We start from the raw sequence: 21954 nt of genomic DNA, 5'->3' as shown, positions 1-21954 counted from the left end.
AACAAATTTTGCTGCTTGTGAAGTATCTTCATAGTGCTGTTATCCAGGCTGCTTCACAAACACAGTACAGAATTCTGGTTTTAGAAAATCTGGAATTAGTGTCAGTGTCTCAGCTCATGTAATTCAGCACAATTCCACAGAGGTCTAAAGGAGAATCTGTTTATGAATTACATAGTTTAAAAAATATGCTAGCTAACTCTGCCCACTACAGGTATATATAAGCAATTTTGTAGTGGGCAGTTACAGAGTAACTTAAGAGTACAAATTTCTCCTGAGCTGGAGCTGCTACATGGCTGCTGTCCTGGAACATGGGGATTTTGGTCTAAACCACTCAAGTTACAACCCCCAGAAATATACCTGTGACCAGTCACAATTTTCTCTGTTAAATAGGAGGTGTCAAATCACATGCCTTTTTGTGTGCTTTAAAACTTCCTAAACTGCTGGAGTAAATAAAAGATCCGTGTTCAAATGGGGGTAGGTGGCCTGAGAGCAGAGAGTTGCTTAACTCGCTGCCAACTGCACGGATCATTCCAAGGTCCAGGTGCTTTAACTGGGGTGATATTGTTGTTGAGGTGTGTACAGCTGGGCTGTACCTGCCTTTGTGACTGGCCTGGGCCTGAACCTTGGTCTCGACTATCCCATCTGATGCTTTGTTGGTCACCGCGGGTGGGCGCGGAGCCTTCGTGTGGGACCAGGTCGGAGGAGGGTGCCAGGCCAAGCTCAGCAGGTGTATGTCTGGGGGAACAGCCCCTGGAACAGTTCAGGAAAGACTGTGCCTCCACGGATGTATCCGATGGTTCTGTGACCCCTGGGCCACGGCAGCCAAGAATTTTGCAGCTTTCTCCTTTGCCAGCACGTGGGGCTACCTGTGGGCAGCCCCGTACCATCTTTCTGTTGTGACACAGCGGTAGGGGGAGGTCCTGTGGGGCTGGGTTGACACGTGAAAGAGCCTGATACCACATCGGGGGCCGAAAAGCGGGACGACACCCCCGGGGGCAGGGGGATTGTCGCCGTAGAGCAGCGGGCGCTCCCGCTGCCCGCCCCGTCTCCCTGCTACGCCCCGGGGAGGGGCCGAGCTGGGCGGATGTCTTTCCCGCCCCGCGGGTGCGTGGGCAGAGCGGCGGCAGCGCGAGGGCGGTGCGGAGGGGCTGAGCTGTGCTGAGCGCTAAGCTTGAGCTTGCAGCGTCCCGCGGGCCTGGAGATGCTCACACGCGCGGCGGCGACGCGGGCCGCCCCGGCCGCGGTGACCTTCGCGGACGATGTGTTGCGCGTCTTCGGAGCCAACCACAGCCTGTCGGCTGGACAGCTCTCCTCTCTGCTGCAACAGCTCGGCGCCGCGCCGGCCCTGAGCTCCCTGCTGCCGCTGCCCCACCTGCACCACAACCAGGTACCGCGGGGCCCCCCGGCGCGGTAGCGGCGGGTGCTGGGTTTGTCCGGGTGCCTCATCGGGGACGATGAGGGCTGGGCTGGAAATGCGCGTCCAGGAACAAGGGCGCCGAGATGGGTGGGCAGCTCAGTAGCTTCTTAAATCACGTTGACGGCATGTTTTTTCATGGTGAAGCGGGGAAGGAGCAAAGGTCTCTTGGGACGCTGGGCCGGGGTTTCAGGCAAAAGTACCGGTCCACTGGCGAGAGCAGCTTTCGGGAGGGAGAAACATCCGTCAGTCAGCTGCTGCGTGCTGCAGTGCGGGGCTGCCTGTGGAATTAGTCTACCCCTTCATTGCTCAGCTCTTAAACTGGCACTTTTCCTGGGTAAATAGCATCAGGATAACAGCAAAAAGCGTGTGAGAATCAGCTGGTGTGTCCCTCTGACAGTTGTATAAGCAAATCTTTGGGACTTGTTAAAATATAATTATCATGTGATAGCACAAACTTCATTACAGACGCGTCTATTTGTGTAAAGAAAGTTTTCCAGAAGTCTTCATGTTTTTTATCTGAGTGCTAAATGTACACTCATCAATTAATCTACTAAAAGCTGTTTAAAATTACATTTAATTTACTGACTAAATATCATTGGAATACTACTTTTCATAGACTAAGCTATCTCAGTTTTAAGGGACTTAAAACAATCATGTAGTCCAACTGCCTGACCAATTCAGGGCTGACCAAAAGTTAAAACAAGTTGTTAAGGGTATTGGCCAAATGCCTCAAACACCAACAGGTTTGAGGCACTGACCACCTCTGTAGGAAACCTGTCCCAGTGTTTGACCACTGTCTCGGTAAAGAAATGCTTCCTCATGTTCAGTCTACATCTCCCCTGGTGCAGCTTTGAACCATGAAAATATTTTACTCTGTTTAATATCTCCATACAAAACTCAGACCTCATTGCTGCTTTTAAAGTCTATGAAATTTCGCATCTCTGTAGTGTCCTAGACCAAGTTTGTTTCCTTGGAGAATCTTGTTCAGGAGTCAGGGACATTCAGCCACAAAAATGAAAGGAAAGCAGGGATGACTGACTGCTCTGGTTTTTGTTTCTCCCACAGAAACAGAAGAGGCACAGTTCTGGGGATCCTGAGAAATTTTTGTTACATTTAGAGTAGTAGTAGCTCTTTTGCTTGTTCTATGGAGGAGACAAACCTTGGATGAGCACTTAGTTTCAGAAAAAGCACAATCCCGGTGTCTTTGCCCTTACCAAAGATTCAATTGGTAGTTAACGCCAGTGAAATTAATGTATTAGTCAATGTAAGCATGGCAATATTTGCCAGAGATGCTGCTTTCAAATCTCATAAATTGAATACTGTTCTAACACACTGTTCTAAAAACATAAACATTCCCAGCCACACAGGCTAAATACAAGTTTGCAGTGTTGAATATGGGTATGAAAAGGACCCTTCTTTAAAAGGCCGTAGAAATGAGTAAATTCTTCAGTCCTTCAGGTTTTCCCTCTGCAAAGCACGTAGCCCTCGTACACAGGCTTTGGCATGGGCTGTAAAGAAGGAAAAAAAAAAAGTACTGCTCTTTCTTATTACTGTAAATGTATGTTCCTCATAAGTCATTTGAAGTTTAACTGAAACAAATTTTTTTTTACAGGCCTATTCTAGTTTTGTCCATTTTGAATCCTACCATACTGAAATGCATATACTTTTTTTCTGAGTTACTTATATTCTGTCTTAAAATTGGTTTTACAGTCAGCTCCATAAGCTAGTACTATTTAAGCAAGTGCATTTTACCTCCTGGCTTTTGATCCCTCATAGAAGTTAGGTGTATCAATGACTTTGGGCAGGTGCTTACTCATACCAAGTAAATTATATGTGATCATCATTACAATTGCATAATTTAGAGAATCTCCCACTTACGACAGAAGACATGGAAGTGGCCACAATTTGTGTGTTGGAAGGTACCAGAAGCCTAAGCTCTACTGGTTCTCTATGTAGGAAAGTAAATACCACTGGAGAGTGATTCAGGTCTTAGGTGGAATCCATTCAGGCTGCATAAATATCTGACTGCAGGAGGAAACAAGGTTTATCTTAGACTTCCAGTTCTTAACTTCAGTGTCCAGAGCTTGTGTGATGACTCCCAGGCTGTTCTTCCAATCAAGATAAAAAAACCCTTGCTCTGCCAGAGAGTCGCTCGCCTAAACCTGAAGTAGGTTTTAGTGGAGAGCTGATCTGTAAGAGACAGTTTATACAGCACTTCAAACGTTTATAGAAAAGAACGGTTTCTCTAAGTTTTATCTCAATATTAGTGTTTAGTTTTAATGTTTTATTCATAACAATTTTGGAAAGCCTATTAATCTTACAAGAGAACATTCAGCAGAAGGTGATACATTTTCTTAAAGATTGAGAGATTCTGAAAGTCTAAGCCACAAAAAGATTGATTCTTGATTTCTGTCTTTCTTTGATACCAGGGTGAGTTGAAAGGATAAGTTAGAAGAAAAACTGTTGATGATGGTGTTTGAATGTATACTCACATGGGTGTTTATGGTAACTTCTGTTCTATGATGTCCATGAAGATGCTAATTTTTTTTTCCTGTAAAGCACAAAAAAGAAAAAAAAATTATGGAGTGCTCTTTTGGAATTTTTGATTGAACTGTCTCCATTTCCTTATACCTTTCTTTACTTTGTGTTTATTTTTGCATTGCTCTTCAATTTTTGTTATCACTTTTCCCTAATATATAAGTTAAGACTTCCTGTCTGAGAAATAAGCATTACCTGAGCAAACTCAAATATTGGTCACTGCTGTTTTCTTACATTCTACTATGGAATTCCAACACATTTTAGTCTCCCTAGTAGGGATAAAATTAGCAATTTTATTATAATACATTATGTCATTTTTACTCATTTTGTGGTTTACATTAGCAAAATGTGAAAACATGAAACTATACTTGATCTCTATCATTTGGTTTGTTGTAGCCATAAATGGTAGCCATACTTGTCTGTGCTGGAAGATTAAATTCCAAAAATACATGGAAGGTAAATGGTCATTGGACAAAGTTTGTTAACAGCACCTTTAGTTTGTGCTTTCAAATAATCACTAGGTGCTAAAATCATTCTCTAATTTCTTTCTTTAACTCTTCTAAATCTACCTTTATACCAGTTTAGATGTTATACCTGAATACTGTGTCTTAATATATTTTAATTTTGAAATAAAAAAATTGAACAGAATTAAATTAAAATCTTTATTAATATTCATGTTAAGATATTGTTAATTTTTACTTTAAGATTAGTCAAAAAAACAGTAACTCTGCAGTTTCAGATAGACTAGAACCACTCTAGTATCTGCTTTGCTTTTTATTTCTTTTGTAGTGCTTCACTAGGTACAACTTGAGCTTTTTGAACGGAGGAATCACCTGGCAGAGTGTGGCTTATAGTCTTGATCCAATACCATGAGATGATGTTGCCTGTTCAGTAAGAAAATAAATAGACTTATTTGTTCAGCCCTCCCAGGGTCTTATGTCTACAATATTTTCAGTGAATTTCAGCATTCACAGACAGTTTTCATCTCCCAGCATGAACAGCTGCCTTGAACATGCCAGGGGGTGTGTGTGTATGTGTGAAATTTGAAGCAGCTTCTTCTGGTTTGACTCTCATGAAATGCTGCTTATTGAATGTGTGGTCGTCTTCTCGCATCCAGTTCTTACCAGTGCTGCGTGACAGAAAAACTGTCATATCATCAGCATTAGATGCTTTGATTTCTTACAAGTAAGTTGAGGAACACACACTTATACATCTCTATTTTGCCTTATCTAGAGGGTAAGAAAAATAAACAAAATTAAATGTTGTTCAGATAGGTATTCACTTCTTTCCTTGCTTATGCTACTGTGTGACCCACTGCTCAGCCCTGCTGTGGGCTAGGCTAGTGTTTAATCTGGAAACATCTAGAAACTGCAATCTAGGTTGCTGTTGCGTTATCTTGAGTACTTCACGTGTGGAATGCTATAAATAAAACAAAGGCAGAGCAAAAGACAAGAAGAATGTGACAGATCTGAACAATTACTGAAACATTTCCAAAATGGTTGGTACTGTAGAAGTTTTTCTTAATTTTCCAGTTAGAGGTCCTCTTGTGGTTTTGGTTCTTTTTTTTTTTTTGGTCTGAGCAGTTATACTATCCTTTCCTTCAAAGAATGTGGCGAGCTGGCATTTGCTTTACATTTGTAAAGGTACTGCTGTAAAGAGATTCTAGATAATTTGACTTAACTTTATTTCTTTTACCATCTTAAAAAAACAGTAAAACTCAGTCATTTTTGAGAGTGCCTTACCAGGAAAAAAGTAAACATCTGTTTGAATAGCCCATTTGATGGCTTAAATTTTTTTTTAAGTCTTGGATGCTTTGTAATTATGTAAAATTTACTGATTTAAGTGTTCCCTGATTTTGATGAAAGGATTTTAAAAAATATTTTTTAACAGTTCAGGGACATGCTCAGTTATTTCTTTTTTTGCAGTGACAGTCACTTTACAGTCTTCTTGTCTAATCACTATGACAAGGCTTGCTGAATAGCAGGGCACAGACGCGATGCTAGACCTGGTGAGGCAAGACATCACTCTCAGTCCCCTGTTCCATGAGGCTACATTCCCTTTCTGCTGAGATCATCTGTCACTCTTACAAAATAAATAGCTTATGTTTTTACAGTAGTGTGGCTGTCTTAATATATTTATCTTCCAAAGATAAATGCAGAGTTTTGCACTGTTCAGTCATGAGTTGCTCCAATCCAAGGCTTCTAATAGATTTAATCTTTTAATTAATCCTTTATTTGTGCCAGTGAACTCCTGAAAGCTTGCTTTTTAGCTCTTGGATGTATGTAGGAGTTTACTGAGAGGATGAGGTGACTTCTAACAATGAATCATTTATAGGAATCATTATCTTCTGGGATTGTCCCTGATCAAATAATAATAGTAATTAAATGCTGTTTCTCATCCTCACATAAAAGAGCTCTTGTCCAATGGTATTTATCGCTTATTTGTTTGTATACAGCCAGAGTTAGATGGTTTACTAATTCATGCTGTGTCTGATTTATTTTCTCTCCACAATAATTTCTACCTATAACCTGATTTGGACATTTGTGAATCAATATTAATACTAACCTAGCAGTAGTTTAAATAATTAGTAAAGCATTCTGTATTTCTAGGAACAAGATAATTAAAGATGATTTTTCTTAGGGCCAGTTGTGAATTCCTGACTAATGTTGGTTTATTTTTCTAAGGTCGTTTTACTTTAGACTTCCACACATGGCTCTCTGAGATACTTGTACAACAAGCACCATATAGGATCTATCCTTACAGACAGCAACTATCATCTGTTTGTTTCACACTGGCTATATTAGCCATTATTTTGCATTATTTAATAATAAAAGGTTAGCAGTAAAATGATTAGGCACATAACCAGTTTAGAAAGCTCCAGAGGTTCACATATTGGGCTTTTAAAGACTTTATCTTCTATGATGATTTCTCTGTGCACTGTTTCCATTGAAGTTAAATGGAGTGACATGCTTTAAAAGGAAAAAACATATTTTCTGTTATCAAGCTATATTTATTTAATATGTGATACTTTGACACTAGTTTTGACATAGAAAGTTGTAAGTCTATGCCCACTGCTTGCATGTGTTTGAGTCTTCAAGGTCTCATGGCCTTAAAAAAATATATATGTTTAGGTTCAAGCTAGACTGCATCATTAAAGAGGAAGGATGAAAACCTCCTGGATGTAATTTAGCTAAAGTCACTTAAATTGACCTGCATGTCTTCCTTCTACAAGCTAAATCAGAAGTAGTCGCATTCAAATGATATGCACATGCCTTTCACCTTTTGGACAGTATTAGAAAAATACTTATTAACAGAAGTGGAAGCAGATCTGTTGAAGTAAATGACTTGCAGTCACTTTGGCTTATCTCTAGTAGCAATTTGCTTTATAAATAATAATCTTGAATTATTGGAGAAGTGCTGTGGCATATGAAGGCTTGCAAACCTGAAAAGAGCAGGGACCGACTGCTTATATGTCGCTTAAGGCTTCCAGTGCTGTACTTCTGCAACAGCACTGAGATTTGCAACAGGGAGAGTTATGCTTTAACTTGATGTCTCATATAGAAGGAAAGCACTTGACTTTTTTTTTTGTCTTGAGAATCAGCCTTGGTATCTGTTGTTTGAACAGCAATAAGCCAAATCACTTTTGTTTACACCCAAAAAAGACACTCCTTATTAATCATTATTGGAAAAAATGAATGTGAATAAATGGAAAGTGTTAGATGAAACACTTAAGTGATATAAAACATGTTAATGTAAAAATACTGGGTTTTTTTTCTGTAGACATAGGTTTTAAGATATTTTGTGGTTTATCTTTTGTCTTTTTGATTGAAAATAGCAAAGCAACCAACCCTGTCCCTGGCCTGGTTTAGCACTGCTAAGTATGTTTATCCATAACCCACTAGATACTGTTATGTCCTGAGCTGAAATCAAAGTGAAGATCCCAAGTAAGAGTTTATCTCATTGGAGTACAGGATGGTTTTACAAAACAACGTTTGTTTTTAACAATTATTGCTATAAAATGAATGAAAAATACTGAGTGCTGTTAACATTTAGACCATTTTTAATAGCTAATTTGGGGAGATAAGCAGCATTGTGGTGAAGTAGAAGTGGTCACTTACATGAATAAGCACTCACTGAATTATCAGTTGTTTTCTGATGTGCTCTGTCACTAAGATTTTAACTGTGCCTGATCTGCTCATAAATTTAGTATTTTGTAGTTATATAATATTTTAATTACTTTGAAGCTATTTTTACAAATATATAAAGTTTAGCTGTCATGGTTTGTATGGCCCAAGATTTGCAAATGTCTATTTAAAACATGTTTCATTTGCTTATCTTACTTGAAATACTTTGAATCACTTGTGCTTCACATTAAGCAATCACAGTGTTTTCATGCGCGGTGTACAAACGCTGCGTACACTTCCTTGAAAATGCATTACAGTATTTTCATGTTGTAATTAATGGGTTTCTCAGTGTATGACTTATTTTTTGGTTTTGCATTAATGTATTAATTTGGTAAAATCCCTTTTTGTTCCAGTGTTTGACTGGTGAAGAAATTTTTAATTTGCATGGAATACCGAACAGCAGTCATGTATCAAATTCAAGCTTCTCTTCAATATGTCCTGCTGTATTGCAACAGCTAATTTTTCACCCATGTGATCATCAAGAAAACTTTGAGGATACCTCTAAACCACATTCTTTACAAGGTTAGTTAATATTAATTGCATTAAGACTGTGTCTGGAGCGGGGTTTTCTTAGGAGAGTAACGAGCGTTTATCTATACATAACAGAAGTGTGGGTTAAGAGCATGCAGCTGTAAAGTAGGAACAAAAAAATGCTGTTTCAGGTCAACAGACTTTCTAAAATATCCTGTCTCTTAACAGTGATCTGTTCAAAATGTTTTAGAGAAAGGTGAAAGAACTGAGTAGGTATAGAACAATTTATTTATTTGGATAATGGTTTGTGCCCTGAAGCATAAGGACTCTCACTAACAGCTGGTTAATAGGAGAAAAGATGAGAGTACAGAAGGGAAGTGTGTGCAGGTGATTTGCAGAGGAAAATCAGACTTAGTGGGATGTGCATGTATCAAGGCAACTCAACTCCAGGTAAATTTATTAGAAGACTGCATTTGAATGCAATTATTTGCAGATGGGAGTCATGACATCAGGGGAGCTAGTGATTGTTTTACTGAGGAAAAATTCTTGTATTCTTTCCAAACTCTGACTTCTCCTTTCATGTCATCTTCTCTGCTGCCCCTCCACTTGGAACATCACTGCATAGCTGAGTAGCCTTGATCTTCTTTCGTCTTACTTTTCTATTATTTCTGTATTTATTGTGCACAGAACTGTACAGTGCAATAAAAAAAAATGTAGGGCAGGGAAGATTCATCTGGTTAATGAAGTCACTTGTTGAACAGATAAGGATCAAAATATAATGGCCTATTTATTTTACTCCATATTCCACATAAATTTATTGTTCCAAGGGATTCAGCTGAATTAAAGTTAAAAGGTAGGATGTTGAATGAGCAAGTACCTAATGGCAGTATTTATGAGGAGGGATACAACAGTGTTTTTTGTAACTTGTGAAACATTAGAATTAATAACATACTGGTTAATATAAGTGATGATATTTATTAAGAATTATAGATAATTCCTAAAATTTAGCTGTGTCATTTGTTTTTTCCCTAAGATATTTAGACCATCCCTCTTGTTTTTCTTTTATCCTGGCAGCTCAGAAGCAATGTTCAGTAGCCAGATAAGGAAGACAGCCTTCTTCCAGTCCTCCCTTAGGCTTCAGCACAAGAAATCTGCAAACCCATGGTTAGAGTCTTTTAAAACCCCAAGTGTAGGAGGCTGTGACACACAGTGGTACCTATTTTGAAGGGAGGTTCACATAAATGTCCAATGCAGATGTTGATTTACGTATGTCCCCACTCCATCACAGAATGAATCTGTGTTGTGGCAGCATTGAGACCAGCTGATTTCAGTTCCTGCCCGCGAAGCAAAATCCACTATGTGTATTTCCAGCTGTGCATGTGAATTTTCTGCTCAGGGACTCACACACTCTTAATAATATTCTGTCTTCCAAAATATGAACAGACAAGACAGACAGAAGAAAGTAGTACAGGAGCAGCTACTTGCAATAAAAGAAAGTGCTGTTGAAGCAGAGTGAAAGGTGGCATATATCATGTCAGTTTTCCTTGGGGTTTGTATATATTATATCCCTAGCCTAGTTGACTCGAAGGACATGAGTGTGTCCTTACCTTTCTTGCTTCTCTGAAAGGTAATAGGGAGGTCTATAGAGCTGCATGAAATAGTTGGAAATGTTCAGTGGCATTCCTCCTGTACAAGGAGAGCAGGTTCTGTGCTCTCTGCTAGGCTTCTTCAGAAAGAGTACAGAAAGAGTAACAATAGTTGGCAAAAGTTGACTGTGCCCCAAGTCTTGAGGAAAGAGAATGTGTGTCCTAAGCAGAATGCTCTGCTCTGATAACATAAAGTCAGACTAACCAGCTTGCTGAGATGCATGGACTCATGAGAAGCTTAATGTGGATGGAGTCTGAGTGATTAAAACTAGTTTTAAGACAGCAGTGCATACATGATATTGTGAAATGCAGTCCATAATGCAGGAACTTTGGCAACGTTGGTTGTCTTGGATTTTTATCACTTTTTTTTCCCCCACTCCATTTCTCATGTTTTTCTTGAAGTACCAGTTCCTCTAATTGCATAATTATGGCACAATGTTTTTCTTTCTTTTTTTTCCCCCTTTTTTCTTTCCAATGAAACATCAGGTCTTTCTGAACTCAAGGAAAAGCTTGCCAGAAGACACAGGAGAGCCTACCTGGAGAGCATATAAGCAAGATCTTAATTTTTTTACGGAGTAAAATAAAGCTAATTATTTTAAACTAGTCCCTGTACTACTGGGGTTTATTGCAGGATCTGTGGAATGCCTAGAATGGATAATACCTAATTTATTCCTTCATTGTCTGTGGTTATATAGTCACTTTTTTTTTTTTTTTTTTTGGTGACAGAAGGGGATACTATGTTCCAGTGAATTAGAATATGTCCCTACTTGTGAGCAGGCGTCCTTTAGTACACTATGAGACATCTCCCGTTGCATTAAGCATACAAAATGGTGACATTTATGTAATTTAAAACATGTACTTCAAGTTAAATGTCCCGGTATGGTTGTTCTGAGTGAAAAGCACCAGCATGCAAGTTAGACCATTTGTTAATGAAGCATATAGTACTGTGAGAACTTATCATAATTTGGCAATAACCTTTTTTTGCTCTGTGTGTGTGCTTGGTTTTAAGCTTCATTCTTCTATCATTTTTGTTATCCGGTGATCTACAGATGCAGTTTGTAAATTTATCCTCTTGGTCTCCTGTTGTAAAAAGCAATTAGTACTGGCTTTTTAATTGTAATTTTTGATGCATGGACTCCAGAATAATTATGGTATGGCTTTGTATGAAGTGTAAAAGTCTGAGACTATGCTTATGGGCAAGGAAGCTAAGCTATGGTAAATCCTGGTACATTTGGTACTTCTTAGGAAAGGTTTCCTCCATTGTGTATCTAAACCACGTGTTCATCTTTTTTAATGTATAACCTCTTTTTTTATATCCTTTCATTTTTCTATTATAATTGCCTGTACTATAGGCTGTCTTCCACCTCTCCTGTTTGATAAGCAGTAATGGGCAGTGGTTTCAGCCAGCAGAACTACTTTGAATTAGAGGAGGAAGAGGAGTGTTAAGAACAGAAAGATGCCACCTCAGGATGATTTGACAGAGTCATCCTTTGCCATAGCTGGTGTTACACTAAAATATTTTGTATTTCTTCTTGTTTATCTGCAGTTTGGGGATTTGGGTTCCTGGCTGTGACTATCATTAACTTGGCATCACTTCTAGGATTGATTTTAACTCCCCTCTTAAAGAAGTCATATTTCCCCAAGGTTTTAACCTACTTCGTGGGCTTGGCCATTGGTACTCTGTTTTCTAATGCAATTTTCCAGCTCATTCCAGAGGTAAGCAAGTGGAATAATTGTTTGGTTTGCCTATAGGTTTCTAAAGTGTATTAATTTTAGAAGCATGCTACAATGGATTCTGTGTGTGAGTTGCAATCTCCAAAGAATTGTGGGTGGGCTTCTGTGCCACTGACATATCTTTGTGTCTGGGTGAGCAGAGCCATCAAGATCTATGTCTGATTGTGCCATGGGAAAGACCAAGGACTATTCTGCCTCTAGACAGAAAGAGAAATGCATTGAATAGTTTTAGTGAAATTTAATAGGCTACAGGTTAGACCATCTTTGTCTTGTACTTTACTACATTCCAATGTTAAGTTTTACTGAATTAACACTGCTAGCATTTAATTCAAGTTTAAAAAAATCTAAAAAGATCAGGATCTTTCATCATTTCAGTCTCATAGCAACTCATAGTCTGGAGAGAGAGAGAGTCCATATTTTAGAGGAGTATCTGTGTGTGTGTGGTGTGTGTTTGTTTTTCTGGAAATGTGGTAAGATTGCAAACTAATTTGCATTGCTTTTTTCTTCACTGTTAGGCATTTGGGTTTGACCCCAAAGTAGATAACTATATTGAGAAAGCAGCTGCTGTGTTTGGTGGATTCTACATACTCTTCTTTGTGGAAAGGATTCTTAAAGTGATATTGAAGATCTATAACCAGGTAATGAGATGTATTACTAACTGAACGAGCCTTGCTTTAATGTACCTGTTAAACTATCAATTATTTCTTAAAATATAATAAAATGTGGGTGTTTTTCCATTTTATCTAAGGGGATCAGCCTTACCGTGTGTTCTGATATATCTGTTCAAAATCCATAAGGATAGAGGAAGCAATCTCACTTTTGAAGGGGTTACACGCAGAGCTGGGAATAGAATCCAGATGTGAGTGGGGTCTGCTGTCACTGGCATATGCTCTAGTTTCTCACAATGGCCAAGTTGTTGCTGTGCTAGCTAAATGTGTTCTATCCATATGTCAGAGTACTTATTTTTTGTGTACTCACATGAGTGAGGCTGAATTCAGAGTGAGGCTGAATCTCAGAAAAGGACCTCTTGAATTTTTTTGTCCTGTTCCTTATTTGTAATAATGGCACCAAAAAATTAAAATCAAATCTGTCACCCTTTATTTTCAGGAACAGTTGACAATGGCTAATAAGCTCTATTTGACAGGCAGCCATGAATAATTAGAAATAGTCAGGTGTTTGGCTTGAGAGCTTCTATATAAAGGCATAAAACCAAAAAATCCCTACATGTATTCTGTCTAGGTAAAAGTAAGTGACAAGTTAGGAACTTTGATACGTTTGGAGTTAATTTAAACATGTAAAGCTTTACTGCTGCCCACTTAAACATTTACTTGGTGTTGAAAGCAAAACAACATGAATATCGTATGCCCCACTTTTTCTTTTTTTCGACTCTTATTTTCTTATGTTTGTTATATTGCTTCTGTTTTAATTAGCCATCTACTTATGTATTTGTCACCTAGGCTGGCCATAATGATTCAAAACACGGTGAACAGAATTCTCAGGATAAGACTAACCCACCCAAACCACTATCGTCCAGCAATGGAGGGACATGCTATGCAAATTCAGCCGTCATAGAGAGCAATGGAACTCTTGGTTTTGACAGCATCAGTGTGGTCTCAGCACAGGTATGAAAATTGGATGTATTTATTTACTTTATCTCTGTCAATTACATAAGCATATCTGAGGGGAAAGTTAATAATTATTTTTATTACTTTTGTCATTTTTTGGGGGTAAATTTATAGTTTATAATGTGCTGGAGCCCTAAAAAAAAAACAAGTGGGATTTTGGGGCAAGCTTAGGAAAGCTGAATGATGCATTCAGTTTGTGGCCAGCATAAAGAGCTAATTGATATCTGTGTCACGATGAGTAGGACAGAGATATATATTTAATCAGATAATTCAATTTTGTTGATACTATTTTGCTTGAAGAGTGATAATGCGGTTTAGTGTTGCCTGATCCATATTGTGTTCCTGACTACATAAAGCCAAAAGTGTGAGAACCTGATTCCTCTGAATCAATGATTAATGAAGAAAACTAATACAGTAACATTGATGCAGTATATTGTAAGCACTGCTTGTGCTAATGCAGTATATTTGGATATTGTGGGGTTATGGAGGTTATGTGTTGAGACAGAAACCATTTCTCCTTGTTTAAGTATGATTCTCTTTCAGATTGGTTCTCTATATTTCTCTTTGTTTCCATATTACAAATAAGACTTCCTTTTGAGAAGAAAATGGAAGCAAGAAGAGAAAGTTGGTATGCTGCTTTACACTTTTCCCTATGCAGGAAGGAGCAGTACTGTCCCTTATTTGAAAAAATAAAACCACACAGAAACAGTTCTCTGCTGGCTAAGGAAGATTCTTTTCATAGTAGAGATTTCTGTTTTATCACTCATTTTCTTTAGCCAGTAAGCTGTTTGTGGGGAGCAGTGAGGAGCAGGAGAGGAAGCCAGAGGCAGGCCTGACGGCTAGAAGTGAATCTGAGTTCTGAATTGACCCTGCAGGCTTACAGGGTATTTGATACACGCAGTTTAAAGTCCCAAAATTGCACTTGTCCTTACTGTAAAATGTCATGAAGTTTGGTGGGTACTGGGCATTTTAAAAACTAGGAAAACCCAGCTCAATATTTAAAGTTGCATTAGCACCAAGAGGGAATTTGTATTATGAGCATCCCTAAACTGTATTTTGTAGATTTATAAAACAAACAAAAGAACCCTCCATTCTCCGCGGAGACAGTCATCTCCAGTGGTATGGGTGTTGTTTTTTCTGCCCTGTTTACCAGAATTTTTATCTGGACCTATTCCATTATTAAATTTTGGCTAGCCATCTGTTTATGTGTAACATAAACATAGCAAAATCATACTGTATGTTATAATAATAAAATATAACTAGATAGCATTTATTTCTAGCAACTAGTTTAGAGGCAGTGCTTATGATCATAAAGTATTGTAGATAATCCTAAGGTCCTTTGTGGAATACTTATACATCTACTTTTACCTGCAGCCTTGACTTTAGGAAAAATTCACAAAGGTTCTTCTCCTCTACTTACTTTACTTAAGAAAACTCATGCTTTCCATTCTTTCTTCCTCTTCATTTCTCCAAAGCCAGGAAAAGGATATGTTATATTAAAACCTCCTGAAAGTAACTGGGTCAGATTCACTCTGGAGCCAATGCTGGCTACAAGGAAATTCCCCTGGCAGGTGGCTCACTACTGATATTGGAGATAGCAATAAAAAAGCCGTAATTGCTCATGGCTCACAGGGGCTAGGTAGCCTTCAAAGTCATTAGGAAGCACAGGAAGGCCAATGTGGCTGAGGGAGTTTGGATCAGCTAGGGTAGTGCCATGAGGATAGATATGCATTTCATTTTACAGGCATTTGGTATTTGTGAAGGAACCATTTGGTATAAGCCAACACGTGCCTAATAGAATTTTAATGTGTCCTTGAAATCTAAAGCTTATTTGAGAGGGCAAGCATAGCATAGCCATAAATCATTGGGTCTGGCTGAGATGGAGATAACTTTCTGAATAGCAACCCTCATAGCGCTGTGCTTTGTATTGGTAGCTAGCAAGGTGTTGATAGCACACCAGTATTTTGACTACTACTCAGAAGAGCTCAGGCTCTCTCCATTTCCTCCCCTTCATCAGTAGTTTGGGGGTGGGCAAGGTCTTGGGAGGGGAAACAGTCATGAAACTGACCCAAACTCATCCAAGAGATATTCCACCCCCATGACATCTGCTCAGCAATAAAAGCTAAGAGAAAGAAGAAGGGAGTTGGGGGACATTCATTATTTATAACATTTGTCTCCCTGAGCAACCGCTATGCGTACTGAAGCCCTGCTTCCTGGGAAGTGGCCAGAATATTGCCTGCTGATGGGAAGTAGAGAATAAAATCTTTTGGTTTTATTTGCTTCCATGTATGGCCTTTTGCTTCTGCTTTATTCAACTGTCTTAATCTTGTCCTTGATCTTTTTTTTCCATTTATTTTCCCTCTCCTGCTGAGGAAGTGAGTGATAGAGCAGCTTGGTGAGCACCTGGTGTCCAGCCAAGGTAAACCCCCCACAATCATGTAGGTTTTAAGGAGAGAATTTGAAGTCCAGTTGTGCCGAAGTGTGGTACCTGTTTTCAGCCATGTGGATCCAGCCACATTCTCTTATAAGGCCAGAACAGACTCGCTGCCAGAGTAAATCTAAATGTTTAGTTATTCACTTTCACATTTCACTTGCAGTAGTAATTGCAACCTTGGAAACCTTTTTTTTGCTTACCCAATATTTGTATTTACTATACATTAAAATAATATGGCTTGTCAACAGTAACTTTGAAGAGAAGTTGTTTCAAAGACAAATGGCTGAAATGTCTGTATCCTTGAGTGCAGAATGTTAGAGTTGTATAACAAAACTTTATGGTGGCCTTTATTTATGTGCTGGAGGCAGTGTTGGGATTCCTTCTTGGTCCCATGAACGCTTCCAGAGGACACAAAAGGGCATGTCTGGTTTGTGTCTGAGGGAGCCAGAGATGCATTAGAAATAGCATTTGTAATCTGATGAGATATCATAGAATAAAATGAGAGTGTGTCTGTGTATTTTTTTTAAGTTTGGGAACAAATTAGAGGCCATTATTTTTAAAGAAAAAATTATCTTCAGAAGAGCAAAAAATATCAAAGGTGTCTTTGGCTTCCCATAAACTGTGGAGATAAAAATAATACAGAGCTGCACTAATAATTAATAGAAGTCAGTTCTGACAGTCTACCTGGGTATTACAAAGCTCCTTAGCTGGCATCTCTTCTGTGACGCCTGTTAAACTACTATGACAAAGTGAGAACAGTCCAGGAGAGACAGTCATTGTTCGTTTTTGCCTTGGAATCCAATATATTTGTAGGGTAAATTTGTCTCGAACTCTCTTTCCTCAGTGAAACTAGAACCATGCCCAAGAAAGAAAGTGTGCTTTTGTCAGAAATCAGGACGATCTACAAAACAGTGCCTCCACTGGTTCTTAGGTAGCTTGAAGAATGGTCACCAGGGAACAGGGAAAAAAACAACATTGGGGAGCAGAACTTCAACTCAGGGAACTGGATGAACAAATGAAAGATGCGAATTCTATACTTGCGAATGTTATGTAACTACAATATATGCATGTACAGAAATTCATCAGAATTGATCATCAGGAAATTTTTAGGGGAAGTTAGTTTGTGCTTCCAGCTAAAATGGCAATTCCTTTTATCTGCTTCAAGTTTTTCATTATTTTGTGGCACTGCATGGATAAATTACTTCCACTTTTGTGAGGAATTTTTGAGGTCCCTGGTGTGTATGTGCATTGCAGTTTTATACTAGCATGTTTTCATGCTCTGAGCCTTCAACTCGCACAGTCAGAATTACCCACTGCTGTTTTTATTAAAGATGCACTTTGTAGAAACTAATTTCAATACCTGGACTTGACAGTCATTGCCCAAAATTATAAAGTTTATGGAGTATCTGGATGTGTGTCTACATTGGCATGTACCCGGCTGTTACTGTGGTGTTAAAGTGGTCTCTTAGAGCATGTTGAACTGACAGTATCTAACTGGTCCAGATGTGTTTTAGGTAGGAAATACAGATGCTGTCAGTCAATGTGATCAGATTGTTCTGACTGTACATGCTTAAAATCAGTGGCTGAGGAGGCTGTGAGGAGACTTGGCACTCTTTAATCTGACAGACTCCAGAAAGACATTCAGACCACGATGGTCTGAACTTCTTTCTGTCTCAGCTGAAGAGCATTCGGATAAAGGTTTATAGTCAGAAGGATGATTGGGCCCTGCATGTTAACTTGTTGAAACAGAAGACATTTGCTGCCTGTCCCTTTTCCTTCTTGAACTAAGCATTTCAGTCTCCATGTGCAGTAGTGCTTTATTTTACATTTGGCATTTATTTAAAGACAGAAGTGTGAATTGTTGGTTTCTTCATTCAGTGTTATTTTTATTTTTCCAGGAAGAAGCCACCCAAAGCAGCTTATGCAAGTGTCTTAAAGGGCGTCCGTTGTCAAAGATTGGGACTGTTGCTTGGATGGTAACACTGAGTGATGCCGTACATAATTTCATAGATGGTTTGGCTATTGGTGCTTCTTTCACTTTGTCTCTGCTTCAAGGGCTTAGTACCTCCATAGCCATTTTGTGTGAAGAGTTTCCTCATGAACTAGGTAAGTAACTGCATTTACCATGTTGTTTATATTTGGAAATCACTGTCATAGGACATTGTACTGGCCAGAAGTTGGCATAGATTGAAAGAAGGCTTAGACAAATTAATGGAAAAAATATTCATCAAAAGCTTCCCAAGCACAAAATACGTATCTAGCCCAGCAAGTTCCCAAGTGCAGGGCTAGAAGTAGTGCAGGGGTGAAAGCTGGGAATGTATGTTAAAGAGGTATTCATTATCTTGTTCATATATGCATCATTATTATTATTATTATTATTATTATTATTATTATTATTATTATTATTATTATTATTATTATTATTATTATTATTATTATTATTATTCATTACAGGTGGTTCTGTACTCTTAGCTCAATTGCGCATCACCTACTTGCTTTAGAATATTTCTGCTACCTTAGTGAAGGGAAGTCCTCATCATTTATTTGAATGAAGATACCAGCAGGGGGCTATAATTTGTATACAAATCATGTCTTCAAACTTGCTTTGAAATCAGAAAATAACATCAATATCATTTTCTGAAGATGGCTTTTTTCTTTTAGGCGATTTTGTCATCCTGCTGAATGCAGGGATGAGTACTCGGCAGGCTCTGTTCTTCAACTTTCTGTCTGCATGTTCCTGTTACATTGGGATGGCTTTTGGTATATTAGTAGGCAACAACTTTGCTCCTAACATCATCTTTGCCGTAGCTGGTGGAATGTTCCTGTACATCTCTCTGGCAGATATGGTGAGATATAATTTTATTTTCAGTTATATCATTTTGTTTTCTGCAAGAAAACAAAGACTACACTAGGTCTCTCCAGTAGTATTTAGTACCTCTCATGCAAGTGTCATCTACTTATTATTATACATTAAATTATCAATTATACCCTTAATGGAGGTGCAAAAATAGTTATGCTTGTTCATGAAAAATGAAAGCCTTTCACATAAAAAAATGGGACAATCAGATTATTGCTGAAAATGAGTCTTAGAGACAAGCTTTATTTTTTTATTTATACACTAAAAGGTCTATAAATACTTTGTTTCAGCATGTTAAAGTGGCAAAGTTTTTCACCTTACTATTTTTAAAAGGTTCATTTGTCTATTTAAATCATGGAAGAAAATAAAAGCCCCCAAACCTTAAAAGATAAACAAAATGAAACTAAATAGTTAGTTTTGAGTTGAATGAAAAGGTGTTGTGTAATCACAGTGATAATTTTGGGGTTGTTTAGATGAAAAATTTAAATTCTACTCTAGTTTTAAATTATACAGTGCCAGCCCCAGTTTCTGGATTCAGACTAAAAAAAAATTGCTGATCTCTATTCAAAACAGACTGTCTATCATTAATTTTTTAAAGTGTGCTAGCAGATATAAGCAAAGAAATTGTGCTAAGATCCAAATCAGATTTAGAGAGCAGGAAACAAAATCTGGATTCACAGGCAGTCAGTAGTATTCCATAATTTACTCTTATGATGATGTTTTGTCTCAAGATGAGAGAGATCTTTCAAGAATTATAAGGTTTATTATGTTTAATTCAGTTTTGTAAGAACAGATGTGTCTGCAAATGTGTTTACACATGCCCCATGAGAATCCATTTGAGTGCAGAACTGGAAGAGTGAGGCCTGAATTTGAACCCAGTTTGGTTCTATATGTGTTTTAAGAACTGTCATGTAGTTATAGTGATATAACTTTAATAAATAATAGTGTATGAGTTAAATGAGCAGTACAGATAGTTGATTTTACAAGCTTGCAGTACCTTAGTTGTTACTTCTCATTTAGTTTCACTCCTATATAATGAATAGTAGTGAACTCACTATAAGTGTCTCAAATTTTTTATTAAATCCATTGAAGTAGGTAAAATTCTTTTCTTCGTATCTCTTGTTCTGTTCTCTCTGTTTCTCCCTCTCTGTTTATCTCCCTTCCCCTCTCCCCAAATCTTTCTCTTTTTATAGGTTATTGGATTGTATCAGTTACCTATCTGAATCTTTCTTCGCCTTGAAAAGTCTGAAATAGGGTATTCAAGTGCTCTGTACAGAGATCTGGCTTTCTGGTTTCTCTTACAATTTTCACACTCTTATGGTTTGCTGTCCAGAAGGAGGTAGGATTGACTGGAATGTTGTTCCTTCCCTTGTTTTCTTTTTGCTGTTCTTTTTTCCTCCCATATTGGCACCATCCAACCTATGCCAGTAAGATCACTGCGCGGTGAGACTTTGGGCATGTGAGAATGTGTACACAGGTGTGTGCATAGATGAGCCTTGCTGTATGGCATGAAGCTGATCTGGTTTGTCATCTTTGCCTCTTGTGCAAGAGGTTTACAGGGCTCTGGAATGATTTCTGGGAAGGTTTGGCCACTTAGCACTAACCTTAGTCTGTTCTTCAAGAATTACGTTACTTTCAGTGTCTGGTTTCACCTTGTGAGATCAAAGAAAGATATGGCTTCTGAGTCACCTATCCTGAAGGTTTCTACACTAACCCTAAAGTATACAGTCTTCAGAAAGGAAATCTGCATGAGGTACAACCAGGTGAAATAACAGCAGGGAGGAGCAAAACGTCATTTCTTTTTACCAGAGTTTACTCTCTTCTTTCAGACCTCTCTTTTTATGTGACCTGTTCCTGTGACTGCCTTCACCCTCTGTTAGCTCTAATATTCAGTCCAAAATAGCAATATGGTTCAGTTCTTAATGCCTTAAGTTATGCACACTACCACGAGATGGCAATACTTACCTAAAAATATCCCTTTTTTTCAGTTCCCAGAGATGAATGATATGCTGCAAGAGAAAGTGACAGGAAGAAAGATGGATCTCACATTCTTCCTTATTCAGAATGCGGGTTTGCTAACAGGGTTTACTGCTATACTGATGATTACCTTGTATGCAGGAGATATTAAACTGTGATAATGCAATCAGTACTGAAGACATCAAGCAAATTACAAATGGAAGACACTTGAAATCCATAAAGGGACATTCATTTAATCTACTTGGGAAACGGTGACAAGTGCTGTCCTGTCCCTCTTGCTCCAAATACAGGATATTCTTCTTTAGGACTTGTAGTCAATCCAAATAGTAGGAGCTGTCAACTTTTGTACTATGTCAAAGAACCAATTCTAATATTATTATTTCTACTTAAAATTGCCAGACATATCTGAACTGTCATAGAGAAAGGATGTTATTTGGCCAGTAGAGTTACACAATACATGCATCTCAACATCAAATGAAAGCTGAGGTCTTCAAGGAAGATGCTTATTTAAAAGAAAATAAGTGTCACATATCCTTTTTTTAACTGTGATGAAGGCAAGCATTTTCAAAGGTGGTTAATTTTCATGACTTTACTTGCAGGATTTGTCTTTGCATCCACTTCCCCCACCAAAAAAAAAAAAAAAGAAAACCAAAAAAACCCCAAAAAATCAAACTATTTCAGAGCAGGTACTAATGAAGCTAAGATTTTTAATTACTAATTAACACTGGAAGGAAATTACCAGTTACTGCTTTTGATCTTTTCTCTTTAAGTGCACTAGGGAATTGTTGATTTATTTTGAGAACCACTTTTTTTAATTAGAGGGAATCTGTGTTATAAATTTATAACAATTTATCAATCCCATAATATGTTAGAAACATTAAGTATTTAAATATGTTCAAGTTTTGCATTTTATGAAAATAAAGATGTTTTATATTTAAGTTCCATGCATATCCCTTTTAAAAATCAGTGTTTGGGGTTAAAATTTTAAAAGATAAATCGTTAGTTTTATAAAGTGGAATTTAGAAAAAATAGTTGCTGAAATCAATGTTCTGGTAAGCTTTTTTGTAATTT

At 38.0% G+C, this 21954-nt stretch overlaps 1 protein-coding gene across 1 annotated transcript; it reads left to right on the top strand.

Moving 5' to 3' along the window:
• Nucleotides 1-1201: 1201 nt before the first annotated feature.
• SLC39A8 (solute carrier family 39 member 8) lies at nt 1202-21047 on the top strand (the record flags this gene model as incomplete). Its single annotated transcript, XM_084263077.1, has 8 exons — nt 1202-1387; nt 8493-8661; nt 11803-11972; nt 12506-12628; nt 13448-13612; nt 17948-18155; nt 18711-18895; nt 20895-21047. The coding sequence occupies 8 exons, from the start codon at nt 1202-1204 to the stop codon at nt 21039-21041; spliced, it is 1353 nt and encodes a 450-aa protein (XP_084119203.1). The 3' UTR covers nt 21042-21047.
• Nucleotides 21048-21954: the final 907 nt, after the last annotated feature.

The sequence above is a fragment of the Gallinula chloropus genome (assembly GCF_964237585.1).
Source record: "Gallinula chloropus genome assembly, chromosome: 4".
NCBI lineage: Eukaryota > Metazoa > Chordata > Aves > Gruiformes > Rallidae > Gallinula > Gallinula chloropus.
This window is presented reverse-complemented; position numbering and strand designations above follow the sequence as displayed.